The sequence below is a fragment of the Lithobates pipiens genome, unplaced genomic scaffold, assembly GCF_037356315.1.
Source record: "Lithobates pipiens isolate NorthernLeopardFrog02 unplaced genomic scaffold, aLitPip1_a1.2 Scaffold_19, whole genome shotgun sequence".
NCBI classification, from domain to species: Eukaryota; Metazoa; Chordata; class Amphibia; order Anura; family Ranidae; genus Lithobates; species Lithobates pipiens.
This window is the reverse complement of record NW_027507764.1, coordinates 328070249-328096657: the sequence shown is the minus strand read 5'-3', so window position 1 is coordinate 328096657 and position 26409 is coordinate 328070249. Positions and strand designations below refer to the sequence as shown.

The window sequence follows — 26409 nt, the reverse complement described above, 5'->3', positions numbered from 1 at the left end:
TCACCCCCTTGATGTATTTTAGGGTTTCAATCAGTGGCGGCCTGTCCATTAGGGGCGCAGGGGCACCCCTCTAATCCATGCTCCCGGCCCCTAATCTACATGTAGAATGCCGGATGCATGGATTTCAATGGGGTTTTTTTTTTTTTAAGCACATGATTAGAGCCTGCAGCTCTAACAATATTCACTATTGTCTTCTTGATTCTCCTCCCGGCGAATCAGGAAGCGGGTCTTAAGACCTGATTGGCTGAGAGGAGAAGGCTTCCGAGGGAAGGAGGAGGGAAGCCGCCGTGAAGCCGGAGATGCAGGGTGAAGCCGCTGAGGAAACCACCGCTGAGGAGGAGATGCAGGAAGGAGCCAAAGCTGCCCGCAATCTAGATGGGGTGAGTGCGGAGCTGGTGGGAGGATGAGCGAGTGACGGGGTGGGGGGCTGTCTTGTTTACGCCCCCCCTTCCCAAAATATACAGCACCAGCTGCCACTGGTTTCAATCATGTCTCCCCCTTTACGTTCTTTTTTCCAGACTGTACATTTTGAAGTTCCTGAAGTAGTTCTTGAGAACTACTGGTGATCCGTCTCCTTCCTACTCTGATATTCTCATATAGTGTGTACCTTGGTATTATTTCCCAGTCTTTTGAATCCTTGAACCATTCCTGTGTAATTCCAGCACAGTCCAAGTTGTCCCTCGACATAAGAGCTGCCAGCTCACAATGCTTGTTGCCTAAACTACGGGCATTAATGCGCATGACATAACAAACACTGCTATCTACTGCTTTATTTACCACCAGAAATGTTAACTGATGTGACCATCCATCAGCCCAGTCCTTAGCAACACAAACCCTCACATTTGTTTCAACCTGCTGGGGACAGAAATGCTCCTCATCATTTACATATCTGCCCCCATTTCTCAGTTTAAATGCATGTCCAAAAAAATCCTAAATTCTTTTCTAAGAAGCTCAGTGTCTTTGTGTGAGGGATGCAGACCATCTCTCTTGTAAAGCTCAATGTCAGACCACCTGATAGCATCTTGACATCCTACCTTTACAAACGCTAAGTTTAACGGTCTGGCTATTGAGACCCACATTCTGAAAGACCGTGGGCTGTCAGCTTCAGTAGTGTCTACTTTGGTTAATGCTAGGAAGCCGGCCTCCAGAGTCATATACTATAGAGTCTAGAAGGCATATGTCTGTCTCCTGGTGTGAATCCAGGGGTTGGCACCCCAGGAAATATGTCTTAGGTAGAATCCTTGAATTTCTGCAGATGGGATTGGAAATGAAGCTGGCCTGGAGTACTATCAAAGGCCAGGTGTCGGCCTTGGCGGTGTTCTTTCAACGACCACTTGATTCACACTGTCTGGTTTGTAGCTTTATTCAGGGGGTAACATGGAAAAATCCTCCAGTTAGGTCACCCCTGAACCCTTCAGACTTAAATTAAGTCCTATCAGCATTACAGAAACAGCCTTTTGAGTCAATATGAGATATTCCCTTGTTCCTTTTGACAAGGAAATTAATTTTCTTGGTTGCCATATCTGCAAGAAGAGTATCAGAGTTGGCTCCTCTTTCTTGTAAAGAGCTATAGTTGATTATTCATAAGGATAAGGTTGTATTACAGCCTCATCCTAATTTCCTACCGAAGGTAGTGTCAGGTTTTCATCTAAACCAGGATATTGTTCTGCCTTCATTTTTTCCAGAATCTCGTTCTGTGGGAGAAAGGTCACTACATTCACTTGATGTGGTGAGAGCAGTTACGGTCTATTTGAAGGTGACCACTCAGATTGCAAAAACAGATGTTTTGTTTGTGTTGCAAGATGGTCCTAAAAGAGGATAGGCAGCATCAAAATCTACTATTTCTAAGTGGATTCATCAAGTGATTGTTCAAGCTTATGGTTTAAAAAAGAAAATTCCACCTTTTCATATTAAAGCTCACTCCACTAGGGCTGTTAGTCCTTCCTAGGCAGTGCATCACCAAGCCATCATGGCTCAGATCTGCAAGGCCGCAACTTTGTCTTCAGTTCATACTTGTACCAGATTCTATCAAGTAGACGTAAAAGATCATGAGGATATCGCCTTTGGGCGCAGTGTACTGCAGGCTGCAGTAGAAGTCCTCTAGCCTCTTACTGTCCTACCTTTGATGTGTCTCCCTCCCTTCAGTTGGCATTGCTATGGGACATCCCACATAGTAACTACTATGGCCCTGTGTCCCGTGATGTACGATATGAAAATAGGATTTTTAAAACAGCTTACCTGTAAAATCCTTTTCTTTGAAGTACATCACGGGACACACAGGTCCCTCCCTTCTTTGGTATACACCTATATTGCTTTGCTACAAAACTGAGGTACTCCCAGTAGTAGGAGGGTTTATATAGGGAGTGCACTTTTTGTCTTAGACTGTGCCAGTGTCCATCACCTGAAGGTGGCCTATAACCACATAGTAACTACTATGGCTCTGTGTCCCTGTGATGGACTTCAAAGAAAAGTTTTTTACAGGTAAGCGGTTTTAAAAATCCTATTTTCCATCAACAAATGTTGGATGGCAGGCTAGTAAATTTTCAGCGGACATCGATCTGTTGTCAGATTTTTGTATCGTGTGGACAAAAGTCCATCACACAAAAGTCGAAAGTATAAACATGCATGCTGGAAATCAATGTTTACCTAACGCCACACTAGCAGAAGGTGCCCAAAGCGTGGCGCTCAAGAGCTGAAATTCCACGTAGTACGTCGCTACATTCGTGTTTGCTGGCCAACAATTGTGTGCCATTTGTATGTAAGATTAAGTTTCCGGCACACACCCTTCAGACAAAAGTCTTAGGCCCTGTTAGCCAACAATCAGATCGTGTTCGAGGCTTAACAAATTCTGAAAATCCTTCTGTACAGAATGAACATCATTATGACAAATCATGTGTGCCAAGGTGTACAACAACATCATCATTGTACTCTTCACTAGCTTTTTTGACAATTTTTTAAAATGTGCCTACCTATTTACCTCTCCCAACAGTAGCACCAGGAAACCCCTAACTTCCTTTGACACTTCCACATGATTTCCTAAAGAAACACCTCTTACAATTGAATTGCCTACAAGAAAATTACTTCTCCTTTTAGGTGCCTGGTTTTCAACATTAGATACAAAAGTAACTTTTGGAATTGTAATTGCTTTTTTTTTTTTTTTTTCTCATGGACTTACTTCCTATGCAGAGAAGAGTTGACCATCTCACAAGCAGCTATGTTTGCAATGTAATGTCGCCACATAGACTGGAAATCTTCATACAAATGGGACAGCAGCTCAGCTTCCAAAAAGTACCACGAAAAACAAATGCCAAACAAGTATTGCACTGAACTAAACCAGACATTTAAAAAGATTTACTGAAAGCGGAGTGCCAACCATTTTTTGGTTTATTAAAAGTCAGCAGCTACAAAAAGCATAGCTGCCGACTTTTAATAAACCGACACTTAGCTGCCCCACGGTCCAGCAATGTGGCTGCCTGGAGGCTAGCTCCTCTCTCCCTCCTCTCCTCGGCACCGTTCTTTGTAACTGTGAGCACCCGGCCGTTAAAGCATACGGCTTCACTGCCGGCAACGCACTACGCATGCGTGAGTCTCGCTGCTGCGCTCTCCTATTGGCCAGCAGATCTTCTGGGACCTGAGTTGTGTCCCAGAAGATCACTGGCAGAGAGGGGCCGACTAGGGCGAGAGGAGGCGTCGCCTAGGTGGCCAAAGATAGGAAGCAGGAAATGGGACAGGAAGTCCCACAACAAAAGGTACACCCCCCCCCCCCCAAAAAAAAAAATGACATGCCAGATATAGCATTTAAGGGGGTGAGTAGTGCTTAAAGCGGAAGTTCCACTTTTGGGTGAAGCTCTGCTTAAAATACACATAGGTGCTAACCAAAGATAGACGTCCATCCAGTTCAGCTAATAGAAGGAAAAAAATACAGTCCTTTTATACACAATCCTATACCCACAGTTGATCCAGAGGAAGTCAAACTTGAAATACAATATGAATTTTTAGAATTTGTAATGAATGTGGATATTAATTGCCTCCTATTTTTTTTTGCTTTTCATGTCTAGATCATGTCGTTGCATGCAGGGAGAGGAGGACCACAGGCTCGAGCAGGCCCTGGAGCTCCAGTGCAGACATATCGCCCACAAAATGTAAGGCCTGCCCAGATGCAGCAGTCCTCTGGGCAATATTGCTATGACCCACAAAGTACCCCACCTCCCATGTATTCCAGCCTTCCTAACACAAGTTACATACCTCCGAGGCCAGATTACATGTGCTATCCTCCACCGGTTGCCCCGCCTACCCAAAATGCAGTAAATCAATGTCTTCCAAGGCCAACGTATCCTATCAGACAGAGTTACCCAATGCCACCATGTTTTCCTCCTGCTCCACCATCTACACTTGGCCCAGGAAATCCTCCACCAGCTGGACCACCTGCTGCACAAGGCACCTATCCTTATCTTGCCCCCCCTCTTATGCCACCACCACCTATTATGCCTCCTCCTTTGCCACATGTGGGTTATCAGCCAGTTTACCCCTCTGGCTATCCACCCCAGGCTTTTCCTCCACCGCCACCACCTCCTCAACCCATGCCCAGCTTTAGTAGCTATCAACAGAATTCTGCTTCTTTTCAAGGCAGTAGCCACTACAGGCACACAAGTCATGGTCCATATCAGACAGATAAACCACAGAGTGATCACCGAACACAGGACAGAAGCAAACATTACGATGCTCACCGACATAGGGAATACAGTCACAGTGATAGACACCGCTCTGAGAAACATGGTGATCGAAGAGATCGAGGAAGAAGCCCTGACCGAGCAAGGCGACTAGATAGTAGTCGGCGTAGATCGGAGTATGAGTACAGTAGGACACCTTTTCATGGCAGAACCCCACCACGTCATGGAAGTTATGAGCGCAGCAGGTAAGATATACTTTTGCAGTGAACTATGTAAGTTATTTTTATTTAGGGGCTCATGCACACAGACTATATTGCTCATATAGTATAAAAAACAGGCCTTATCTGGCTCCCAGAAGGCATGGATGGCATGTACAGCCCTCTGCCAGCAGCCCTGTCAAAATCAGTTATCAGCTGGAAATATATGACGGTTGTAGAAGAAAATTCTACAGAAATTGCACCGATTTTACGTTATACAGGCAATAGTGCCCATGTACATGAGCTCTTAAAGTGGTTGTAAACCTCAGACATAAAATATGAACAAAGCATATAACTTTATAATGTTTACTGGTCTCAAGAGCACTAAAGCCCCATACACACTATCAGTTTTTCTGCTGAGTTTTTCCTTCAGATTTACCAAAACCATATAATATGAAGTCAGACCTTGGGAGTTTCAATGTGTATGCAATCAGGCAGGCCCTTGCACTACATGGTTTTGGTAAACCTGAAAGAAAAACTCAGCAGAAAAACTGATGGTGTGTATGGGGCTTAAGTGTCATTTCTGTCTACTATTTCATTTCTCTGCTATAATCCTGAATCACTTCTTACAAACATGAACTCCTTACCTTAGGAGGCAGATGTCCTGCCCGGGTTGACTCCGATCTCCTCTCCTCCTCCCTCCCCTGTCAGAGCCGGGGAGTGCTGGATGGCTGAGCCGCTGCGGGTCAGCCATTGTGGCAGCTTGTGAGCTGGTCGGTTTTCCCCTGCTTCTCCTCAGGCTGTGCGTCTCCTCCCTCGGCCAATAAGATCGCTTCTCCTTTCGGCCTATCAGGAAACGGGTCTAATGACCTGTTTCCTGGTTGACTGGGAGGAGAATCAGTGTTACAATCGCTAATATTCATTTTCTTTTGTCACACAACTGGGTGGGCTTCGGGCACAGTGCTCTGTGCCCGAAGCCCACCCTTTTTTGATGCCTATTAGAGCCTCTGGCCCTAATTGCGCTCTTGACGCATGGATTAGGGGGTGGCATCCATGCACACCTATTGGACGGGCCCCCACTGGTGGGCCTATTCAGACTATGCATTATGTTAATGTGCTGTGTTAGGGTAGTTTATTCATTTTGTATGGGCTAGCAGCTCAACTTAATTCTTCGCCAAACAACATGTCCCATTTTTAATGCAATGCACTGCAATGTATGGTGAGTGTGTGGTTCTCAACCCTGTCCTCAAGTACCCCTAACAGGCTATGTTTTGAGAATTTCTCTTAGATAAAATAGCTGTCAAATATACCAAGCCATTGACTCTGATTTAATGCACCTGTGCAGGATAAAGGAAAATCGACAAACATGACCTGTTGGGGGTACTTGATGACAGGGTTGAACCATTGTTCTAAACGACAAAGCAGCACACAAATGCCATTTGTCACCATGCTTTGCTGTAGCACATGAGTGTAAAAGGGTCCTAAGGCTTGTTAGCAGTACACACATTTTGAGTGTCACTGTACCAAAGCCAGTGAAAGTAAAAAATGCTGATTCTGTGCCTTAAAGGATAAGTTCACCTTTTAGAAAAAAAATAATAAATGCACATGGTGGCATGTGGTAATTCAATGAGAACTACAAGCCGACAACTGCCAAGGATGTCAAGACTTGTGGTTCATTCACACACAGAGCTGTGTGAATTAGAGGTCGACCGATATATCGGCCGGCCGATATATCAGCCGATATTTGCAGTTTTTTAATTAATCGGCATCGGCCGATTGAGCTGATAAAAAGGCCGATTTAGAACTGCAGCGCGACTTGGAAATGACTTCTGTAATAGAAGTCAGTGTAAGTTGCCTGAGTCTTCATAGAAGCACTTGTTTCCTCTCTTGGCAGTCTGCCAAGAAAAGAGCAAAAAGATACAATGTTTACACTTGAATGAATGAACTCAACTCAGTGTGTCGAGTTCTCAGTTTAACCATTTAAAGACTAAATCTTTTCTGACACTTGTTGCTTACAAGTAGAAGTCCTGTATTTTCTGCCAGAAAATCACTTAGGGCCGGTTCACACAGCGAGCCACGGCGAGGCGTCTCTGACTTACCTCGCCGCGACCTGCGGGGAGCTCAGCGGCGACTTGCAGAGCACTTCTGCATAGAAGTCAATGCAAGTCGCCCCCGAAGTCGCCCCGAAGTAGTACAGGAACCTTTTTTCTGAGTCGGAGCGACTCGAGTCGCTCCTCTCAGAACGGTTCCATAGTACTGAATGGGGGCGACTTGCGGGAGCGAGGCGAGGCGAGCCGTGTCGCCTTGCCTCGCGTCGCAGTGTGAACCGGCCCTTAGACCCCCAAAAAATTATATATATTTTTTTAGCAGAGACCCTAGGGAATAAAATAGCGGTTGCTGCAATATTTTATGTCACACGGCATTTGCGCAGAGGTCTTTCAAATGCAATTTTTTTGGGGAAAAAAATACACTAAATGATGAAAAAAAAAAAAAAAAAAAGTTAGCCCATTTTTTTTTCGTCCAAAAGTTTGGACTACCTGTTTTTATTTTATAGGTTGCTTTCACACTGGAGCGGGCAGGCGTTGATGGTAAAATTCTGCTAGTTTTAGCAGCGCTTTACTATCATTTTAGCGGTGCTATTCGGCTGCTAGTGGGGCGCATATAATCCAGCTAGCGGCCGAAGAAGAGGTTAAATGCGCCCGTGAAGCACCGCTGCAGTGGTGCCCATTAATATCAATGGACAGGAGTGGTGGAGGAGCGGTATACACCACTCCAAACGTGCTGCTTGCAGGACTTTTTTTTAACATCCTGCAGGGGAGCCGTTTTGCAGGCACTTTACAGGCGCTATTTTTAGCCCAAAAGCGCCTAAAAAACGCCCCAGTGGGAAAGGTGTCTGTTAGGTTTTATGAGATGAAGGGGGATAAAAAAAAAAAATCGGCCTAACATATCGACCATCGGCCGCCATGATTTCTAAATATCGCATTGGCCAGAGAAAAACCCATATCGGTCGACCTCTAGTGTGAATGAATGATGCGACTCAGTGGGCGGAGCCCCGCACAGCCACACTGATTTTAAAAAGGAAGTAAACCCTGATGGGTTTACTTCCTCTTTCATTCCCTGCAAAGGTAAAGCATAATGGACTACTATGCATCTCATAGTAGACCATTATGTGTCACTTACCTGACACAGGAGCCAGCAAAGTCACCGCTGTCCCCTGTAGTCAGCCGCATCCATCTTCTCGGTGGGTCTCGCTGCTCCGCCTCTGTCTTTCGGCGAAACCACGATGACGTCATTCCCGCGCATGCGCACGGGAGCTGCCACTCGCGGCATATCACCGTTGACCCGCGGTGCACTCAGTGTGCCACTGTCTACGGCGCATGCGCCGTAGACAGCGGTGCCTGTCTTTCGGCAAATATCTCCTAAACCGTGTAGGTTTAGGGGTGGAATTCCTGCAAATTAAGGAAATTCCATGGGAACCCGCTGGTCATCAGACCTAGTGTCCCCATTGGAAGTTTTCCCCTCTTATTTTTCTGGGGACAACCTAAAATTTGTGATTTTCTTTTACTTTCACTGATAATGGTAAATGGGACACATATAGAGGGTGAATCTTCCTAATGGTTGCATAGACAGCATTAAAACCTGACAAGCATTCTAATCCCTCTCCATTCTATACAATATTTTGGGTTTAGTTGTACTTTAACCTTCAACTTTACTATATTTAGTGTTTTTTTTTTTATTTATTTTTTATTGAACAATTTATTTTTACATTTAAAAGGGAGCGGCACAGACATCGGGATAGCCGAAGATCACCAACTCCTGAAAGAAGCTATAGGAAAAGACAAAAAAGGTATTTATATATTACAGGTAGTTATAAAGCACCGGCAATTTATGCAGCACTTTTACATATTTTTTGTACATTCACATCGGTATTGTATTATTCTAAGGTATACAATTTTTGCTTATCATGGTTGACTGTTCAGTCTTTAAAAATGTTTTTGATGTTCTTTTCTGGTCTTGTTGCTATCAGTTAATATTTTTGTGGAGAACATTAGAAGCAGAGAATTACACATAAAATGAACATGAGCTAGCCTTCCCCAAAAGAGGTTTCTAGGGGTTCCCTGAGAGAACTGTTCTGCCAAATCAATAACCTGCCGGATGCTGGTGTCAATTGGCAGAGCCGTTGATATTGAACCAGTGGAACGTCTCTCCTCTTCTCTTTTAGGTAAGTATCCACTTACTAAGTTCATGGAATGGAATGGAAATGGGTAAATAAAAGTAGAGAGACTTCAGTTCACGTTCCTTCAACCTTTTTCCACTAACTGGATCCTCTTGTTTATGTTGTACTAGAAGATCAGGAAGCCATTGTCATGTTTATCAAACAATTCAGTTTTAAAAATATTCTCACAGACAAGTTTTGGGAATGCTGCATTTGTACAACACCATACAAACTTCAAACCTAAATGAAAGATGAATTACTCAAAAAAGATTATCAATATGTTGCAGCCAAGGCTTGACATCAAGCTTTTCTGATAGTCCTCAAGGGGTTCCATCCCCAACACCGTTTTATGCATATTTAAAGCATTATTAAACCCCAAACCAAAAATTTAATATAATGCAGCAAACCAATCATTTAGATGTTGTGACTGCATTTGTTTTCTTTTTTCTAAGCTCCCCAATCCAAACCTCCCTCCCGTTTTCACCTAGTTATCCGGGCAGTAATACTTCTTGCCTTAGGCTGCATTCACACCTTAGCGTACCGTTTTTCACACGTTTTTGCATGACTAGCGCGTTTGTATGAAGCGTTTTTGGGCTTTGTTAGTTTTCTCTATTGGCTAATAAAAAAAAAAAACATTATTTGTTGCATCATTTGTTGCTAGATATTTCAGTTTTTTTTAAAAAGTTTTTTCATTAGCTTTTATTTCTTCTTTTATTACTATTCATTTATTTTAATATTTTTTCGTTAGGGTAAGGAATACAAGTTCAGTTTATGTTAGGGTTAGGATTACAAGTAGGAGTTGGGGTTAGGGTTATTTATTAATTAATTTATTTTTATTTTATTTGTTATTATATAAACAATAATAAATGAATAAATACACAAATGAAAATCATAAATTAAAAAGAAATTCAATAAATGAATACTAAGCAACCATAAATAAATAACCCTTAACTTTAACCCTTACCCCTTAAAAAAATGATAACAAATAACCAAACACCCTAACACTAAATAAATTATTATTATTATTATTATTAATGTATTTTTTTGTTTGGGTGTTTGTTATTTTATTATTATTATATATTTAATATTTTTTTATGGTTAACCACTTGCCGACCGCCGCACGACTATGTACGTCCTATTTTTGAAGAGGGATATCTCGGTAACGGCAGCAGCTGCTGCCACAACCGAGATATCCATCTCTTCAGGCGGCGGTCGGCTGTACGATAATGGTGGTCTCCGCGGCGGATTAGCCGCGAGATCACCGCTATCGGCGGCGGGAGAGGTGCCACCCACCCTCCCGCACCTTCCGCCGCTTACTGGAGCCGTCGGTAGCGGCGGAGGCGATCGGGTCCTTTCATCTGCTGGGCATAGGGACAAGTGAGGCTAAGATGGCCCCCACTCGTCTCTATACCATAGGAGGGCGGAAGCGACGTCAAAACGTCACTTCCGCCCATACCTCTTAAAGGTATATTTTTTTTAAATGTCAGATTTTCTTTTTCTTTTTGTTGCATTTTAGCCCAAATATGAGATCTGAGGACTTTTTGACCCCAGATCTCATATTTAAGAGGACCGGTCATGCTTTTTTCTATTACAAGGGATGTTTACATTCCTTGTAATAGGAATAAAAGTGATCCATTTTTTTTTTTTTTTTAAAACAGTGTAAAAATAAATAAAATCAATTAAAATAAATAAGAAAAAAAAAATAAAAAAATTTAAAAACGCCCCGTCACGACGAGCTTGCGCACAGAAGCGAGCGCATACGTGAGTAGCGCCCGCATATGAAAACGGTGGTCAAACCACACATGTGAGGTATCGCCGCGATCGGTAGAGCGAGAGCAATAATTCTAGCCCTAGACCTCCTCTGTAACGCAAAAAATGCAACCTGTAGAATTTTTTTTTTTTTGTTTTAAAGTTTTATTGAACATAAAACAGCATGTACAGCTCAAATCACATAAGAGTTGTGGGAAACAATGCATTGTCAATGCCATCAAACTTAACATATCATAAGAATAATTCTGCGCAGCAGATTATAGAGAAGGAAGAATAGGATATAGAGGTGTCAGGCAGTAGAGCATGATACTCTAGTAAGAAGAGGATAACTGGCGGGGAGAGACTGCCTCAATTCTCTCCCCCTCAGAACATCCAAAAAAGAGTAAAGAAAAGGTGGAGGATGAGCGGAGAAACAGGTGAGTATGTCATTAAAAAAATAAAAAATAAATACTTATACGCTATAAGCAAGCACACCGCAGAGGGCTCAGTCCCGTCCCTTATGGGGGTCAGATGGGTTTCCCCCTCCCGCCCGGAAGAAAACATTGGCGGAGGAGCTCAAGTGAAAATATTAAGATCAAGAGTGTAACTGAGCTCTAGAGTCCTGTATCCAGCATTGCCAAGTTGCATAGAATTTACCCAAGTTCATATGTGCCTTCGCAAACATGAATTCCATCAGCATATGTTCGTTCAATATTATGATGACATCGGGGATGGAGGGAGAGCAGGATTGTTTCCAGCGATGGGCAATGGCGAGTCTAGCCGCTATAAGTATGTGAGTAATTATGGGGTGAAATTTAGAGGGCCACAATGTAAGGTCAAGACCAAAAAGAGCCGTCTGCGGTGCCAGCTTGACAGTAACACTTGTTATGCTCTGGATGAAGGAGGTAATTCCCGCCCAAAAGGTATTTATGGGCGGGCATTCCCACCAAATATGGTAAATATGTCCGTCTTGATTACACTCTCGCCAACACTTTCTAGATTGGGATGGAAAAATCTTTGCTAATTTAGTCGGAGTGTAATACCACTTGTAAAGAATTTTCATCACAGTCTCCCAGTGTGACACATTTCTAGATACTACTGCTGGAAAATGGATTGCACGGTACCAGGTCGCTGGAGAAACTTGTAATTGTAATGTTCGCTCCCATGAGACAATCACCGGAGTGGAGCGTTCCGGGCTGGGCTTCGTCAAAAGACCATAGAAGTATGAAATACCCCTTATTTTGTTGATCGTTGAGGTAAATGCTTGTATTATGTCTTTAGTCAAAGAGCAGCCCGACGTATGTACAGAAGAAATAGCATGACGGATCCGTAGGTAGATGTAGAAGTCTTTACTAGGGATGTTAAAGGCTTTAGAGAGTTGAATGAAGGACTTTAGGTGACCATTTTGAAATAAATCTCCGAGGGTTTTTATGCCTTTTGAAGCCCAGCTATGAAGCGGTAAATCCTGGGACAAGAGTGAAATGGAGGCAAGTGGAAGCTGATATAGAGCTTGTATATGCAGGTCGCCCGTGGACTGTACGATTGCTTTCCAGTTGTTTGTGAGGGCTTTGACCGTTGGTAGGAGAGAGTGTATGGGGTGCAGACCCAGCCAGATGGCCGCAATTAAGTGTGATAGAGGGAACGACATATCTGCGATTTCGATCGAAGTCCATGGCAAAGATGAAGCTGGATCCCATAGCTTTCTGGTTTGGTCCAAGATAGTGGCTTTGTAGTATGCCCTGAGATCCGGGACTCACAACCTGTAGAATTTCTTAAATGTCACTTATGGAGATTTTTGAGGCTAAAAGTTTGACGCCATTCCACGAGCGGGCGCAATTTTGAAGCATGACATGTTGGGTATCAATTTACTTGGCGTACCATTATCTTTCACAATATAAAAAAAATTGGGCTAATTTTACTGTTGTCTTATTTTTTTATTCAAAAAAGTGAATTTTTTCCAAAAAAAGTGCGCTTGTAAGACCGCTGCGCAAATACGGTATGAAAAAAAAGTATTTCAATGACCGCCATTTTATTCTCTAGGGTGTTAGAAAAAAAACTATATAAAATGTTTGGGGGTTCTAAGTAATTTTCTAGCAAAAAAAAAACTGTTTTAAACATGTAAACACCAAGTCTGAAAAAGAGGCCTGGTCCTTAAGTGGTTAAAGGTTATTATTACATATTAATTTAATTTACTTATTTATGATGATTTTTAGTTATTTGCGTATTCATTTTACATCTATTTATATATTAGTATTTTATTTTTGACATTTTTAAGTTGAGCAGAAAATCGTGTAAAAATGCGCAAATACGCCCAAAAATGGCACATTTCCATTCATTCCTATGGAAATAAAAACATGCCAGAAACGCCCAAATCTGACGATTTGAGCGACAAGAAAAAAGCTCCAGAACTTGTTTGCGCTTCAGTTGACATGGAGTGGAGACGTGAACCATCTCCATAGCAAATAATTGATTTTTTTTTCTCCTCCAGTGTTTTTGAGCCTCTAGCTTCAAGTAGATAATCGCTCAGGTGTGAATGCAGCCTAAGGGTGTCTACACCCTGGATGAAGGAGTACAACGGTAGTGCCAGTCTGGGGGGACTAGAGTGTTAGATGCACTAGCAGATTTAGATACTCCAGCTAACACTTTATAAGCAGTTACAGCAAATTGTTTTGTTCCTTTTGGGATAAAGGTTTTACACACATAAAAGCTGACCATTGTAAGCACTCCTGCTAGTAGTAAATTGTTTGTCTCATCTCTCTAACTGCTACATCTGCAGGACAGTTTGATCTGTTAAAAAAAACTGCAGACTTACTGGATCACCAGGTGAAAATGTAAAAAAGTCTAAAAAAGAAAATGAATACAGCCATCACATCTATGAATTGGTAAGCTGTAATACAATAAATGTTTGTTTTTGGGTTTGATACAACTGTAAATACACTCCTTTTTCCAAACTCAACTCCAGGCAGATCTAAAAAAAACACATTGATGCAGTTGTCTAAAATTCATCCCTTCATTTTTAATAAAATAAATAAAAATTAGTTGCAGTGGGTTTCAAAAAGCTGCAGTATTCATCTCCTGTGGCACTGTCTTCCCAAGACTCGTCCCTTCTGCATTCTAGCACCAGTTCTCTTCAGGTTGTCACAGGCTGTCATCAAACCCATTTTTCATGTCATCAGGCTGGGCTAGGCTCACGGTACTCCTGGACAACGCTGCCAGGAAGTGAGGCCACCACCACTGCTGGAGCAGAATACAAACCCGTGAGGTCTGAGGGTGGCCAAAAAGATAAAAGAAATGTGATATTTTTTATGCAGCTTAGGTAAGTACCTAATTTGGCCTTACCAATGTCTTGTAACGACCTGTACAGCAACTTTTAGATGGGGGGGGCGCAACCAATCAGTTGTGCCCCAATTCCTGAGTTATACTCAGATATACACACGTGCAGCAAATTCAGCATTGTTCAGATGTGAACAGCTTCTTTCTTTTTTTTTTTTTCTTTTTTTTTTTTCTTTTTTTTTTTTTATTGGGAAAACCAACTTTATTGAGAGGAAATGCACATATTGCAAGTTTAGATACATATGTCAGATATGGTAATAAGAAACATATTTGTCATGGGCCCATCTATCCAATCTATTCAGATAGGGAAAACAACACATTTCTACAGCAACGTCTATTTTTGGCTCCTGGCTACCTGAATATAACCTTCCAGGGGTGTGGGACTGACCAATAGTGTGTCTCTTTAAGGTGATTCCCTATACCTGTTGATGATGCAGAAGCATCCTGTCATCATACCGGGGGGATCGTTGATGTGCTTGCCCCCCTCTTAGAATGGCTTGAATAGGAGTATATTCTGGATGGCCGGAACCATTGCAGACCAGGGATCTATACCGCTGCAGCTCAGACGTATTAAAGTAATAAAAATGGGAGAGTTAAGAGGCTAAGTAGTAATCCTGCAAGTCCGTAAGGGAGGTCCCCCCCCCCATGGTTGTGAGGTTTTTAAGGATACGCCAAGCTATTTTGTGTCTACTATGTTTCCAGACAAAAGAGTTTAAAATGGATTCCAACTTAAAGAGTTTCATGGGGATACATAGAGAGCCATGACACATCATATATAGAATCTTTAGGTAGGAGAATCATCTTGATTATATTTATTCACCCCATTACACCCTATGGCAGTGATGGTGAACCTTGGCACCCCAGATGTTTTGGAACTACATTTCCCATGATGCTCATGCACTTTGCAGTGTAGTTGAGCATCATGGGAAATGTAGTTCCAAAACATCTGGGGTGCCAAGGTTCACCATCGCTGCCCTATGGTAATCTAGCCCATGCTTGCGTTTTAGCTTTAACCAAGGTAAATAGAAGTTCTAAGATGAATATAATCCCTAAGACTGCCTGTAACCAAGTATTTAATTGTTGACACTCTAGCTAAAGGTAATGGAGGATCTATGGGTGGGGGGGGGGGGTTAATGCGTAATCCAGAGAACTTTCCCAAATTCTCTATAATCTCTAGTGCGGCTTGGAAAGATGGTCCCTGGTCGGCTAAGTAGAGGATTGTGTCGTCTGCGTGTGGGCCTATTTTATTTATTTTTTTTCTAGCGTGGTATCCATGAGCAGACCAGATATGTTGCGCTCTGTCCTAATGGCAAAGGCCGGTGGTTCAGTCACCAGGGCATACAGCAGAGGGGAAAAGGGGCAGCCCTGACATATGCCCCTTTCAAGGGGAAATTGGTCAGATGGCCATACGTTAACGCATACCCGGGCTTTAGGTGACTAGTATAGGAGCTGTACCCATTTAATGAAGTCCAATGAATCCAAAGCTATGAAGGCATTCCCAGTAGTATTGCCATTTGACTGAGTCTAAGGCCACCATCACTCTAGTTCCAGAGTTATGAGAGGCCTCAATGTTCATGAACAATCGCCTGGTATTCATAGCAGTGTTTTTCTCCGACATAAATCCGGTTTGCTCAGGGCGGACTAATGAAAGTAGGACTTTATTCAATCGGGAAGTGAGAATTTTGGTGAATATTTTTATGTCAACCTGTAACAGGGAGATAGGGTGGTATGATTCAGGGTAGTGGGGATTCTTACTTGGTTTGGGGAGAGTTATAATTTGACATTGAGAGTGGAAGTATCCCCTGATCAAATAAAGATTAGTACAGGGCCTTTAGTTTGAGAATAAGTATTTCCAAAAAGGTAGTGTAAAATTTTAGGGTAATCCGTCAAGACCTGGTGCTTTACATTTGGTTAGTTGTGCCTCAGTAATGTCACTGATAGCTATAGGTGCTTCTAACATTGTAAGTTGTTAGAGATTAAGCTGGGGAAACTGTAGAGTGTGTAGGTATTCTTTGATATCCTGTTGGGCATGGATGCACTATGATGTGTATAGATTGCTATAAAAGCGTTTGAATTTGGCCACGGCTTGGGGGGGGGGGGGGACATCGGTGAGGGTAGTGCTATCTCAATCTGGGAAACGACCACTGGCAGTTTATCATGCAAATGGGCTAGGTATACCAAAAGTTTCCCTGATTGTTCCCATTTTCAAAGAGCCACAGTTTACAAAAGAACAGTCGTTGCCTAGCCTTCTCTGTATACAACTTTGTGACTGTACGGGCCTGTAGTTTGACCCTAATGAGATTTTCAGGAGAGAGATGTTTACTGTGTGCCTCTTCTAGTTTTTGCAATTTTTCTGATGACAACTGTATCATAAGCTTGGATGAATGTTTGAGCATATTGATCTGTGTGGATAAGAGCCTACATGCTTGAATTACATTTTTAATTTTTTTTCCAACAAAACATTTTGGCCCCTTTCACACTGACGACCCGTTCAGGCCCGCCTGTCAGTTTTTCAGGCGGACCTGAACGGGTGCTCCATAGAGCTCTATGGAGCGTCGGATGTCAGCGGTGACATGTCCACTGACATCCGACCCGCTCCGATCCGAAAAAGTGTGACGGAGGAAAAAGCTATTTTTCCATCTGTCTGTGGATCGGATCGGATGACGACGGGCACTGCGGTCCGTCATCATCCGATCTCCCATAGGGGAGAGCGGCGCTGTGACAGGTCCGTCCCTGCGCAGTGTGCAGAGATGGAGCTGTCATCTCCCTGCTCAGCGGGGATCGGCGGAGTGATCCCCGCTGAGCAAACGGACATCCACGGGGCGGATCAGAACTGATCCGCCCCGTGTGAAAGGACCCTTAATTTTGAAAAGATTCATAGGAAATACAAAAAGTACATTTCAGAACATACAGAAGTTAGTGCATTTAACATCAACAAGGCATTATAATTCAAACGGTTATAAGCCAATGAACTAACATTTAGTGCCCCTCACGTGCCCTCCTTAGTCGGTCTAGTAGGGAACTAGTCCCTTGATTTATAGTGGTTGTGGCAGGTTTTTTTTTCCTCTTTCCCACGTAGAGCGATGATGCCGCAATGCTCTGTAGCATATTGGTGATAGTACTGTTCGGCGAGGGGGCGTAAGGGAGCATAAGGCAGCGTTTGGTCATACTATTAATCTTTTGTTGGGGGTGGACAGCGTCCAATTCTAGGTCGTCTCACCATCCCAGTCCTCTCCTAGAAGAGGATTAATGGGGAAGAAAGAACAGAGTAGAAGGGTGGGTAGGGAGGGGGGAGTTGAGGGAGGTGCACTTTTGGGGTAGGTGCAGACTGCCCAGGGGTTATGTGGAGAGGTGGTGGGAACAGCTACCCTCTCCGGGTGTCCCCGAGCATACCATCTAGTGTACAGGGTCTAATGCCCTCTGGGTTCACATCACTGTAGGGGCATGGACCCGGGGGGGGGGGGTCAAGGGCTTTCCTGTGACAGTATTTGGTATCATCGTGAGTTCCGATATTCAAGCCAGGGAGCTCGAGCAGTCTTCTGTCTTGTGAGACATGAATCGGCTCCTCTATCGCTGCAATTTGGTTGATTTGGAGTGTCCACTCCTTTATTGAAGGGGGTAGATTGGATTTCCGATGGACTGTTAAGCATAGCCTAGTGGCATTGATCATATGCACAGCCACTGATTTGTAGTATCTTTTATGGGGGATTTTGTAGAGGTGTAAGAGGTATTGTGCTGGTGTGAACTCCAGGGGGAGTGAGGTTATCTCAGTTGTTATTGCGTGGACCCTTTTCCAATACGGCTGGATCATTGGGCATGTCCACCATATATGGAGAAGGGTCCCAGGGTCATGCTCATGTCTCCAACATCGGTCAGAGACCATAGGGGCCAGTACACAGTGATTCTAAGACTGTTGGATTTTTCCCAAACCTGTCCCTGTTCGTGGGGTTGTCAAGAAAATGGCTATAGGCCCAGTAGGGAAACAACTTTGTGTATGAGATTGCTGCAAGTTCTCGTTGTTGAAGGAACCTACCCCTCGGAAATGTTGAGCCCGCATCTCTGGGTATGGCCATTCAGCCGCTAGGTAGGCTTGTTCCATACCAGGAGGGAAGTAATTGCGCAGGTTTTTCGCTGAGTGAGTGTATTCTGCACGCCTTATCGGATGCACTCACGGTCGCCCCAATGAGAGGGTGTGCTTGAGTGGCAGCCGGTATAAGTTTGTTCAGAAGCCAAGGGGCCAGATGCAAATCAGTCCCTGCAATCAGCTGTTCTAGCAGTACCCAGCTCTTGTGTCATCTGTGAAGCCTCCAATCAACCACTCAGGTCAGGTGTACTGACCAGTAGTATCTCTGCAGGTCTGGGAGGCCTATCCCGCCTTTTGTTTTTGGGAGAACCAATTTTGCCCATCCAATATGCGCTGTCTTTGTTCCCCAGTGAAAAGCCCTACACATCCTCTTGTAGTTAGCAAAAAAGGAGGGTGGCAGATAGCTAGGTACCCTTTGGAGTTTATATAGTAAATGAGGGAGTACTGTCATCTTAAGAATCGCAGCCTGACCAAATCATTATATGGTGGGGTCCTCCCACCTATTAAGATCTTGCTGTATAAATTTTAATTCTGCTAGGAAGTTTTTTTTCGTATACATCTTTAAGCATCCTAGCGAGTTGTATTTCTAGATAGGTGAGGGCCTCTGCCTTTCAGCGAAACGGGAAGTTATTCTGACAGAGTTGAACTACCATAAGGGGCAGTGATATGTTTAGTGCAAAGGATTTTGAATATTTAATGTTTAGGTTCGAGATAGTCTTGAATTTTTCTAGAATCGGCATTTGGTTGGGAAGGGGCATGATGGTAAGAGCAGGATATCATCTGCGAAGGCCACAATCTTGTATTCCTGCAGGTGTACTTCTATGCCTTTGATGTTTGGGTTTGCTCGAATGCAGCAGAGGAGAGGTTCTAAAGTGAGGATATACAGTATAGGGGAAAGAGGGCACCCCTGTCTGGTCCCATTCTGGATGAGGAAGGCATCCGACAGATGGCCATTAACCCGAACTCCAGCTTGGGGGGGTTCGTATATAGTGCCCTGATAAAGGCCCTCCTACATAGGCCCAGGTTCTCCAGGACTGCGTCCATGTAGTTCCAGGCCACCCTGTCGAACGCCTTCTCTGCGTCCATGGCCAAAAAACAGCCCTCCCTTTGGGTAGTGGTGAGCCAGTGGTGCAAATTGAAGGGCCTTAATGGTGTTGTCCTTGGCTTCTCTTCCAGGGACAAAATCAACCTAGTCCAGACCCACCCACACAGGTATATGGTAGGTCAGTCGCGTGGCCATGATCTTGGCAAACAATTTGAGATCTGCATTTAAAAGGATAATGGGTTGGTAATTGGCTACATCAGTGGGATCTTTGTTTTCTTTAGAGATTACCGAGATATATGCCACCTAGGAGGCTTTCCGACTTTCAAGGGGAGTGGGAGAGGGCACTGAAGGCCTTAAGGAATCCCAGTGCTAGGAGATCGGCGAAGCCCTTATAGTATTGTGCTGAGAAGCCGTCCGGTCCCAGACTTTTGCCAGGCTTCGTGACCTTCAAGGCCTCCTCCCACTTTTCTGCCAAGAGCAGGGCTTCCAATGCCTCGAGTATATGGTGGTACAGGAGGTGGAAGGATACCTGGGACAATGTCATACCCCCCCACAACTCCTTACCATTCGCTTGTAGCTTGCTTGTGTCTGGGTAAATGGCGTGAGCCAAGTCTCCGGACAGTGTTGTTTCATGAAGTTAGGCAGGGGGAATGAGGTCTACATCACAGCCCACCGTGTGCTGACTGCGTGTTCAAGGATCTGTTTTGTGACGGGCAAATGATGGGAAGACACTCAGGCTTTCATCTGTTTCCATTTCCCCGTGTCTTCTAGGTGGAGAATTACCTGAGGTTCTGTGGCGACATTGTCTGCTTCTCTGTGACCTCGGGGTGTCGCCAGGGTGGGCAGGAATCCAGGGTTCCGCTTGAAGGAATGCACTGTACCAGTCTGGGACCGGAACCATGGGAATGCCCAGTGCTTCACAGAAGGGCTGAAGGTCCAATGGGTGTGCTATGTGATTTGCAGCGGTCGCCAGCAGGCAAAATGTAAATTTCCATTGATAGGGGATTAGTCTGTCCCGTAAAACTTGCAGGAGCCGTCGGAGGTCTCTTCTGTGCTGCAGGGTGATGGCTGATAGGTCTTGAAACATTTGGATGCGTGCCCCTTCATACGCCAATTGATCGTGGTTTCGGGCCAGGAGTGGTATGTCTTCCTTTTGGGTAAAACTGAACATGCAGAATACTGCATCTTTGGGTGGGTCGGTGTCCCTACCCCTATATCTCAGTGCTCTGTGACACCTCTCCATTTCAACAGGAGCATCTGGCGGTCTGCCTAGGAGGGTATTAAATATGGCCCACACAGCAGCCTGCAGCTGGGGTCCCTCTACTGTCTCCGGGATCTCACAGACATGCAGATTACGCCTGCGGCCCCTATTATCCAAGTCCTCCATGTGCCTGTGCATGTCCATGAGGTGCTGCGTGTTTGTGCGCTCACTGTTTGCTGTACCTGTGTAATGGCTGCTCCTTATGTCATGACCGCCGATTCCACATGCTCCAGGCAAGTTACAACAGCCTTAATGTTTAGTTCCAGATCTGAGATGGCTGCTGACAGTGTGCTCTTAATGTCCAGTGCGAATAGCTGGAAGTCCACTAGGCAGAGGCGAGAAGCCTGTGAGGCGGATTACAGGAGTGTCAGCGGCGGCTGGATGTCCTGTATTACTACAGACCACGGCTTGAGATGCGGCCTGTGAGTCCGTGGGCTGGGTCCGGAACATTGCTGGGATATCCCTGCTGAGCTACGTGGGGGGGGGTCCGGCTGTGACTGGGAGGTTGGCTGGCTCCTGCCTGCCATCTATATAGGGGCGGTTCGGGGCTATTTAGCTGCTGGGGTGCTTCGGTGGAGCTCTGGATAGCGGAGCTCTGTCTCTAAGTGGCCATACCATTCCGGCGTCAAGCTAGCGCCCTTGTGCTTGAATTTTAAATGAATCTCACACCATGTCATGCGTATAGGAGTCCTGGTTGTCGTCAAAGAAAAACTGAATTACCCTAGCTATAGCATTGTGTTCAGGTAGTATAGATAGGGGTGGAGTCTCCACATATGAGACACTAGTAGTGAAGCCATCATCCAGCGGGGGGAGTGGTCAGATAAGGCTCTAGAAGCAAAATGTCCCTGTCACTTTGGGTAGAAGTGCCTTGGATACTAGTAGAAAATCTATTCGAGACACCGTGTTGTGGCTAGTAGAGCGACATGTATATGCTCTAGTGGTAGGGTTTTGGTGCCTCCAGACATCTATCAGTGCAAATTCAGTCAGTGTGTGGCACAGACGGGTTTGCTGTGGTATGGTGGCATGCGTCCCAGCCTGCACTGATCGATCCAGGGATCATAAAGGCCAGTCCCTCAGTGACAACTTCTGAGCTGTATGGGGGAGGTCCCCCCTATTATAGCATGGAGGAACAAATATCTGTCCTGCTGGTCTGACAATAAGGAGATCAATTCAAAGGGAGTGGACTTGGAAATGAGGATAGAGACTTTTTGTAAGTACTATGATATGCCCATCCTATCCAGGTGAGACCCGTAACATGAGTATCCACCAAGACCATCTCGTCTACTCTTTATATGTTAAAGGTTTTTTTAACACAAATAATAGTTATTTTTGCACCGGTGACTCACATACATCCATTTGATTACATAGTGTCTGTTTGACAGAAATTCATATTGATTTTTTCCTGAAAATATGCATTTGATAAACAGTTGAGTAAATATTGTGTAACTACCACCGTTTTATAATACATGGCATCTGCTTTCATAAAATATATAATTGTTTGGGGGGTTAAGGTAAAAATAAATGCTGATTTTAATGTGTGCAAAAAAAATAAAAAATTGCCCTGGCAGAAAAGAGGATAAGAGGGGACAGGATTAGCTGTAAAGTGCAATCTTACTGTAAAGGTCAGCTTTAAAAAGCATTTGTACAGTAGATTAAAAATACATCTCGTGTACTCTTTGTGATTTAAGGAATGTGAGGGCTGCTGTACGCTTAACTTTAATTTACCAGAGGTCATGGAAGATGTGGAAGGATATTTACAAAGTGGACCAGAAGGGCAGTAGCAGGGTTACAGATATAAACCATGTAACATTGTGTATGTTACTGAGCAAAACTTATTGTACCAACAGAAAACCTTATGTGCAATCCAATAATGAAACATGGAACGAAAAAAAACTACTCAACCTATAGCTCAGTCGTGATGATTGCGCTTTCCCTAACCCACCCAGCTCCTTACCCCCCCAACCTGGTGAGAGCATACAATCCCCAAAAACCAACAGATGAGCGATCATCCAGCAAGCGGAGCTGGCTGGAGGTACATGACTTAAAACATCTGAACTTAAGGGAACAGTGAAAAAAAATCATTACTATGGGGGAGACTTTTCACTGTACAGTGTGTGATAAGGTAATGGAGGGAGGTCATACCCCCCCCCCCCCCCCTCAGAAGTCCTTCCGTGGGGACCCACTTGCATCCAAGCAGGGTAGTAATGTAGAACATACCTGCCATCAGGGTCTTATCTGGACATAGCAAGAAGAAAGGGATCGTAAGCACCAGGTGTGGGCAGGTTTAATATTTTAATATTCAGAAGGTCACACTTAGGAAGGGATTTGAGTCAATGGGAGTTCAAGACATAGACACCCCCCCCCCCCCTCCCGTGGGTAATTTGGGACACCAACAGGTCACAGGCTTTGAAAACAAGAAGAAAAAAACGGGGGGGGGGGGGAGACACCCGGCAGGTGAACATATATGCCGTACTCTTTGAGGCACCAGGATGATCGAGTAGCTAAGCAGGGCGTCTGGGTTGATCCATGCAGAGGCCATGCCGGGTCCTCAAAGAACTGTACACGACCGTCCTCTTACACCCGCAGCCTGGTGGGAAACGGCATGGCATACTTAAGGTGCAGGGTGCGCATTTGACGTTTTGACATCTTGAAACTGGGATCTCTTTCTCTGTCCCTTGTTAGAGAAATCCAGGAAAACTGCAACTTGAACACTTCCCACAGGGATGTTAGCTTTCTCTCTGGTGAGACACAATTCTATGCCTGTCCTGAAAATTAAGAAATTTGGCTATACAAGTATGAGGGGGTTGCTCCCTGTGGTGGGGGTCTAGCGGGTATGCAGTACGCCCGTTCTACCGCAAACATAACGGAGAAGGCTTCTCTGCCATAGGCCTTAATGAGAATATTCTCCAGATAATCCCCACGATCATTACCTTCTGCTCTCCCGGGAGCCCAATGAACCGGAGATTACAGCGATGATGGTGATTCTCTGTCATCTTGGTGTTTATGGAATTGCTATATTTGCCTCTGCATCTCTTCAGTGGTATGCTGTAGTGGGTACAGGATATCCTCTGCTGTTCCTATACGGGTTTCAGGCTCTGTAAACCTGTCTATTAGTTTAGAGTTATCCTAGTCGGACAAGAGCGATGTCTATTTTGACTTCATGAATCTTAGCCGTAAGAGTACCGTTTAATTCAGCGATAGCCTCCAACACCTTGGCAATATCGGCCACGTGGTGTTCTGAGTCAGGCGCCATCTTTGGCCTGCTGGTCCTTGTCTTGGCAGCGATATTTCGCTAGCTGATTAGCCGTCTGTTTTTCTCTCTCTCTAGGTGGAGTCATGTTCCTTCCGAATCCTGGGACCCAGAGGAGGCTATTTAGGGAAATTTAACCTCAGTTTTAGCAGGCAAGATAGTATACAGGATAAGTAGCAAGAAGCGGAGCTCTTACAATCCACAACCTTCTCCATCGCACTCCAGGCCATGCCCTGCTTCTCTCCTGCAAACCTGGTCCCTCGTCTCTTCTTATGATATTAGGAGCTGACTGATGACGCGCCATCAATTACAATTTTGGGTACCATATTGTTTGTGATGTCTTGGGTGCATGCAAGTAATTGTAAATGTTTTTTAATTTTTTTTTAAATAACACGTTATACTCGCCTGTTCTGTACAATGGTTTTGCACAGAGCAGTCCCAATCGTCCCCTTCCAGGCTTCCCCGGCAGCGCTCCTGGCTCTTTCCCCCAGCCACGTACCCCCCCAACAAGCCCCTTGCTAAGTATGCATTAGATCCTGAACTGTGCGGTGTATGTCTATTGACACGCGCAGTGAGGCTCAGCCAAATTCCCTCATCGCTGGATTTGATCAACATTTTGAATAGAGTAAGGGAGGGTTATAACCCCTGTCAGTTTATTTTTTCCATCTGTGTCCCATTGGAGAGATTTACCTTCACTTCCTGTTGAATAGACAAAACAAGGAGTGAGAGGAAATCCCTGCAAATTGAGGGAATACCTCGGGGCCACCACAACTAGTGTTCTTATTGGAAGATTCCTCTCTATTACCTTTCATGGGACAACCCAAAATTTGGGATTTTCTTTTTACTTTCACTTTTAGACCCCTTTCACACTGGAGGCATTTTTTAGGTGCTACAGTGCTAAAAATAGCGCCTGAAAAAAGCCTCAGCTGCAAACCCAGTGTGAAAGCCTAAGTGCTTTCACACTGGGGCGCTGCGCTGGCAAGGCATCGCAAAAAGTCCTGCCAGCAGCTTCTTTGCAGCGGTGGAGGAGAGGTGAAGACACCGCTCCTCCACCTCTCGTCCCCATTGAAAACAATGGGGCAACGCTGTGATACTGCCAGCAAAGCGCTGCTGTAGCGGCATTTTGCGGGCGGATTTAACCCCTTTTCGGCCGCTAGCAGGGGGTTAAGACCCCTTTCACACTGGGGCATTTTTCAGGCGCTTTAGCATTAAAAAAAGCGCCTGTAAAGCGCTTGAAAGAAGCTGCAACTGCAATCCCAATGTAAAAGCCCGAGTGCTTTCACACTGGAGCGTTTTTTCAGGCGCTTTAGCTTTAAAAAAAGCGCCTGTAAAGCGCCTGAAAGTAGCTGCAACCGCAATCTCAATGTAAAAGCCTGAGTGCTTTCACACCGAGGCGCTGCGCTGGCAGGGCGTCAAAAAAAGTCCTGCAAGCAGCTTCTTTGCAGCGCTTTTGGAGTGGTGAATACAATGCTCCTAAAGCGCCCCTTCCCATTGAAATCAATGAGAAGCGCCTGTAAAACGCCTGAAAAGCGCTATTGGCAGCAGCGTTTTGTGGGCGCTTTTAACCCTTTATTTGGCCACTAGCAGGGGTTAAAAGCGCCCCAATAATGCTCAAAAAACGCTGGTAAAGCATTGCTAGTTTAAGCTGCGCTTTATGAGTGTTTTTCGGGTGCTGACATTGTGAAAGGGCCCTTAAAGCACTTGGGCTTTCACATTGGGACTGCAGATGAGGCTTCTTTCAAGCGCTTTACAGGCGCTTTTTTTAACGCTAAAGCACCTGAAAAACGCCCCAGTGTGAAAGGGGTCTAAAAATAGCGCCACTTTACCACTGACGCCCGGGGCAGCTCAGTGTGAAAGGGGTCTTAATGATTATTGTTAACAGGACAAATAGAGAGGGTACAGCTCCCTAACTGGGACACTGACAGTGAAAAACAAAAAAAAATAACTTATAGATGTTCTAATCCATCTCCACCTCATCCAAAACGGGAAAAAAAAAAAAAATGCCTTTTAGTTATACTATGCGTTTGGTAACGATTTAGTCGATGCAACCCCTTTTTTTTATATCTTGCAAAAAAACAAAAGTAATAGGTATTATATAGTGCTTTCTATATTTTTTCTTTCATATATTGAAGGTATATTTTTGGCTGCAGCAACCAGGTTTTTTTTTTTTTTTAAATATGTATTTTACACATTATATGTTAAAGGTTTTTTTGACACAAATAATAGTTATTTTTGCGCTGGTGACTCACATACATCCATTTGTTTACATAGTGTCTGTTTGACAGAAATTCATATTGGTGAATTTGTTCCTGAAAATATGCATTTGATAAACAGTTGCGTAAATACTGTGTAACTACCGCCATTTTATAATATAGGGCATCTGCTTTCATAAAAAATATAATTGTTTGGGGAGGTTAATGTAAAAATAAATGCTGATTTTAATGTGTGCAAAAAATAAAAAATTGCCCTGGCAGAAAAGTGAATAAGAGGGGACAGGATTAGATGTAAAGTGCAATTTTACTGTAAAGGTCTGCTTTAAAAAGCATTTGTACAGTCGATTAAAAATACATAACAAGTCTACCGATATCCTGTGTACTTACATAA

At 44.2% G+C, this 26409-nt stretch overlaps 1 protein-coding gene across 1 annotated transcript in view; it reads left to right on the top strand.

Moving 5' to 3' along the window:
- DROSHA (drosha ribonuclease III) overlaps positions 1–26409 on the top strand; it is a 579282-nt gene that overhangs the window by 1985 nt on the left and 550888 nt on the right. The window contains exons 2-3 of the mRNA XM_077492043.1: positions 4059–4915; positions 8643–8714. Of these exons, the coding sequence (XP_077348169.1) occupies positions 4062–4915; positions 8643–8714 (926 nt within the window). The 5' untranslated portion in view covers positions 4059–4061. The remainder of the gene's footprint in view (positions 1–4058; positions 4916–8642; positions 8715–26409) is intronic.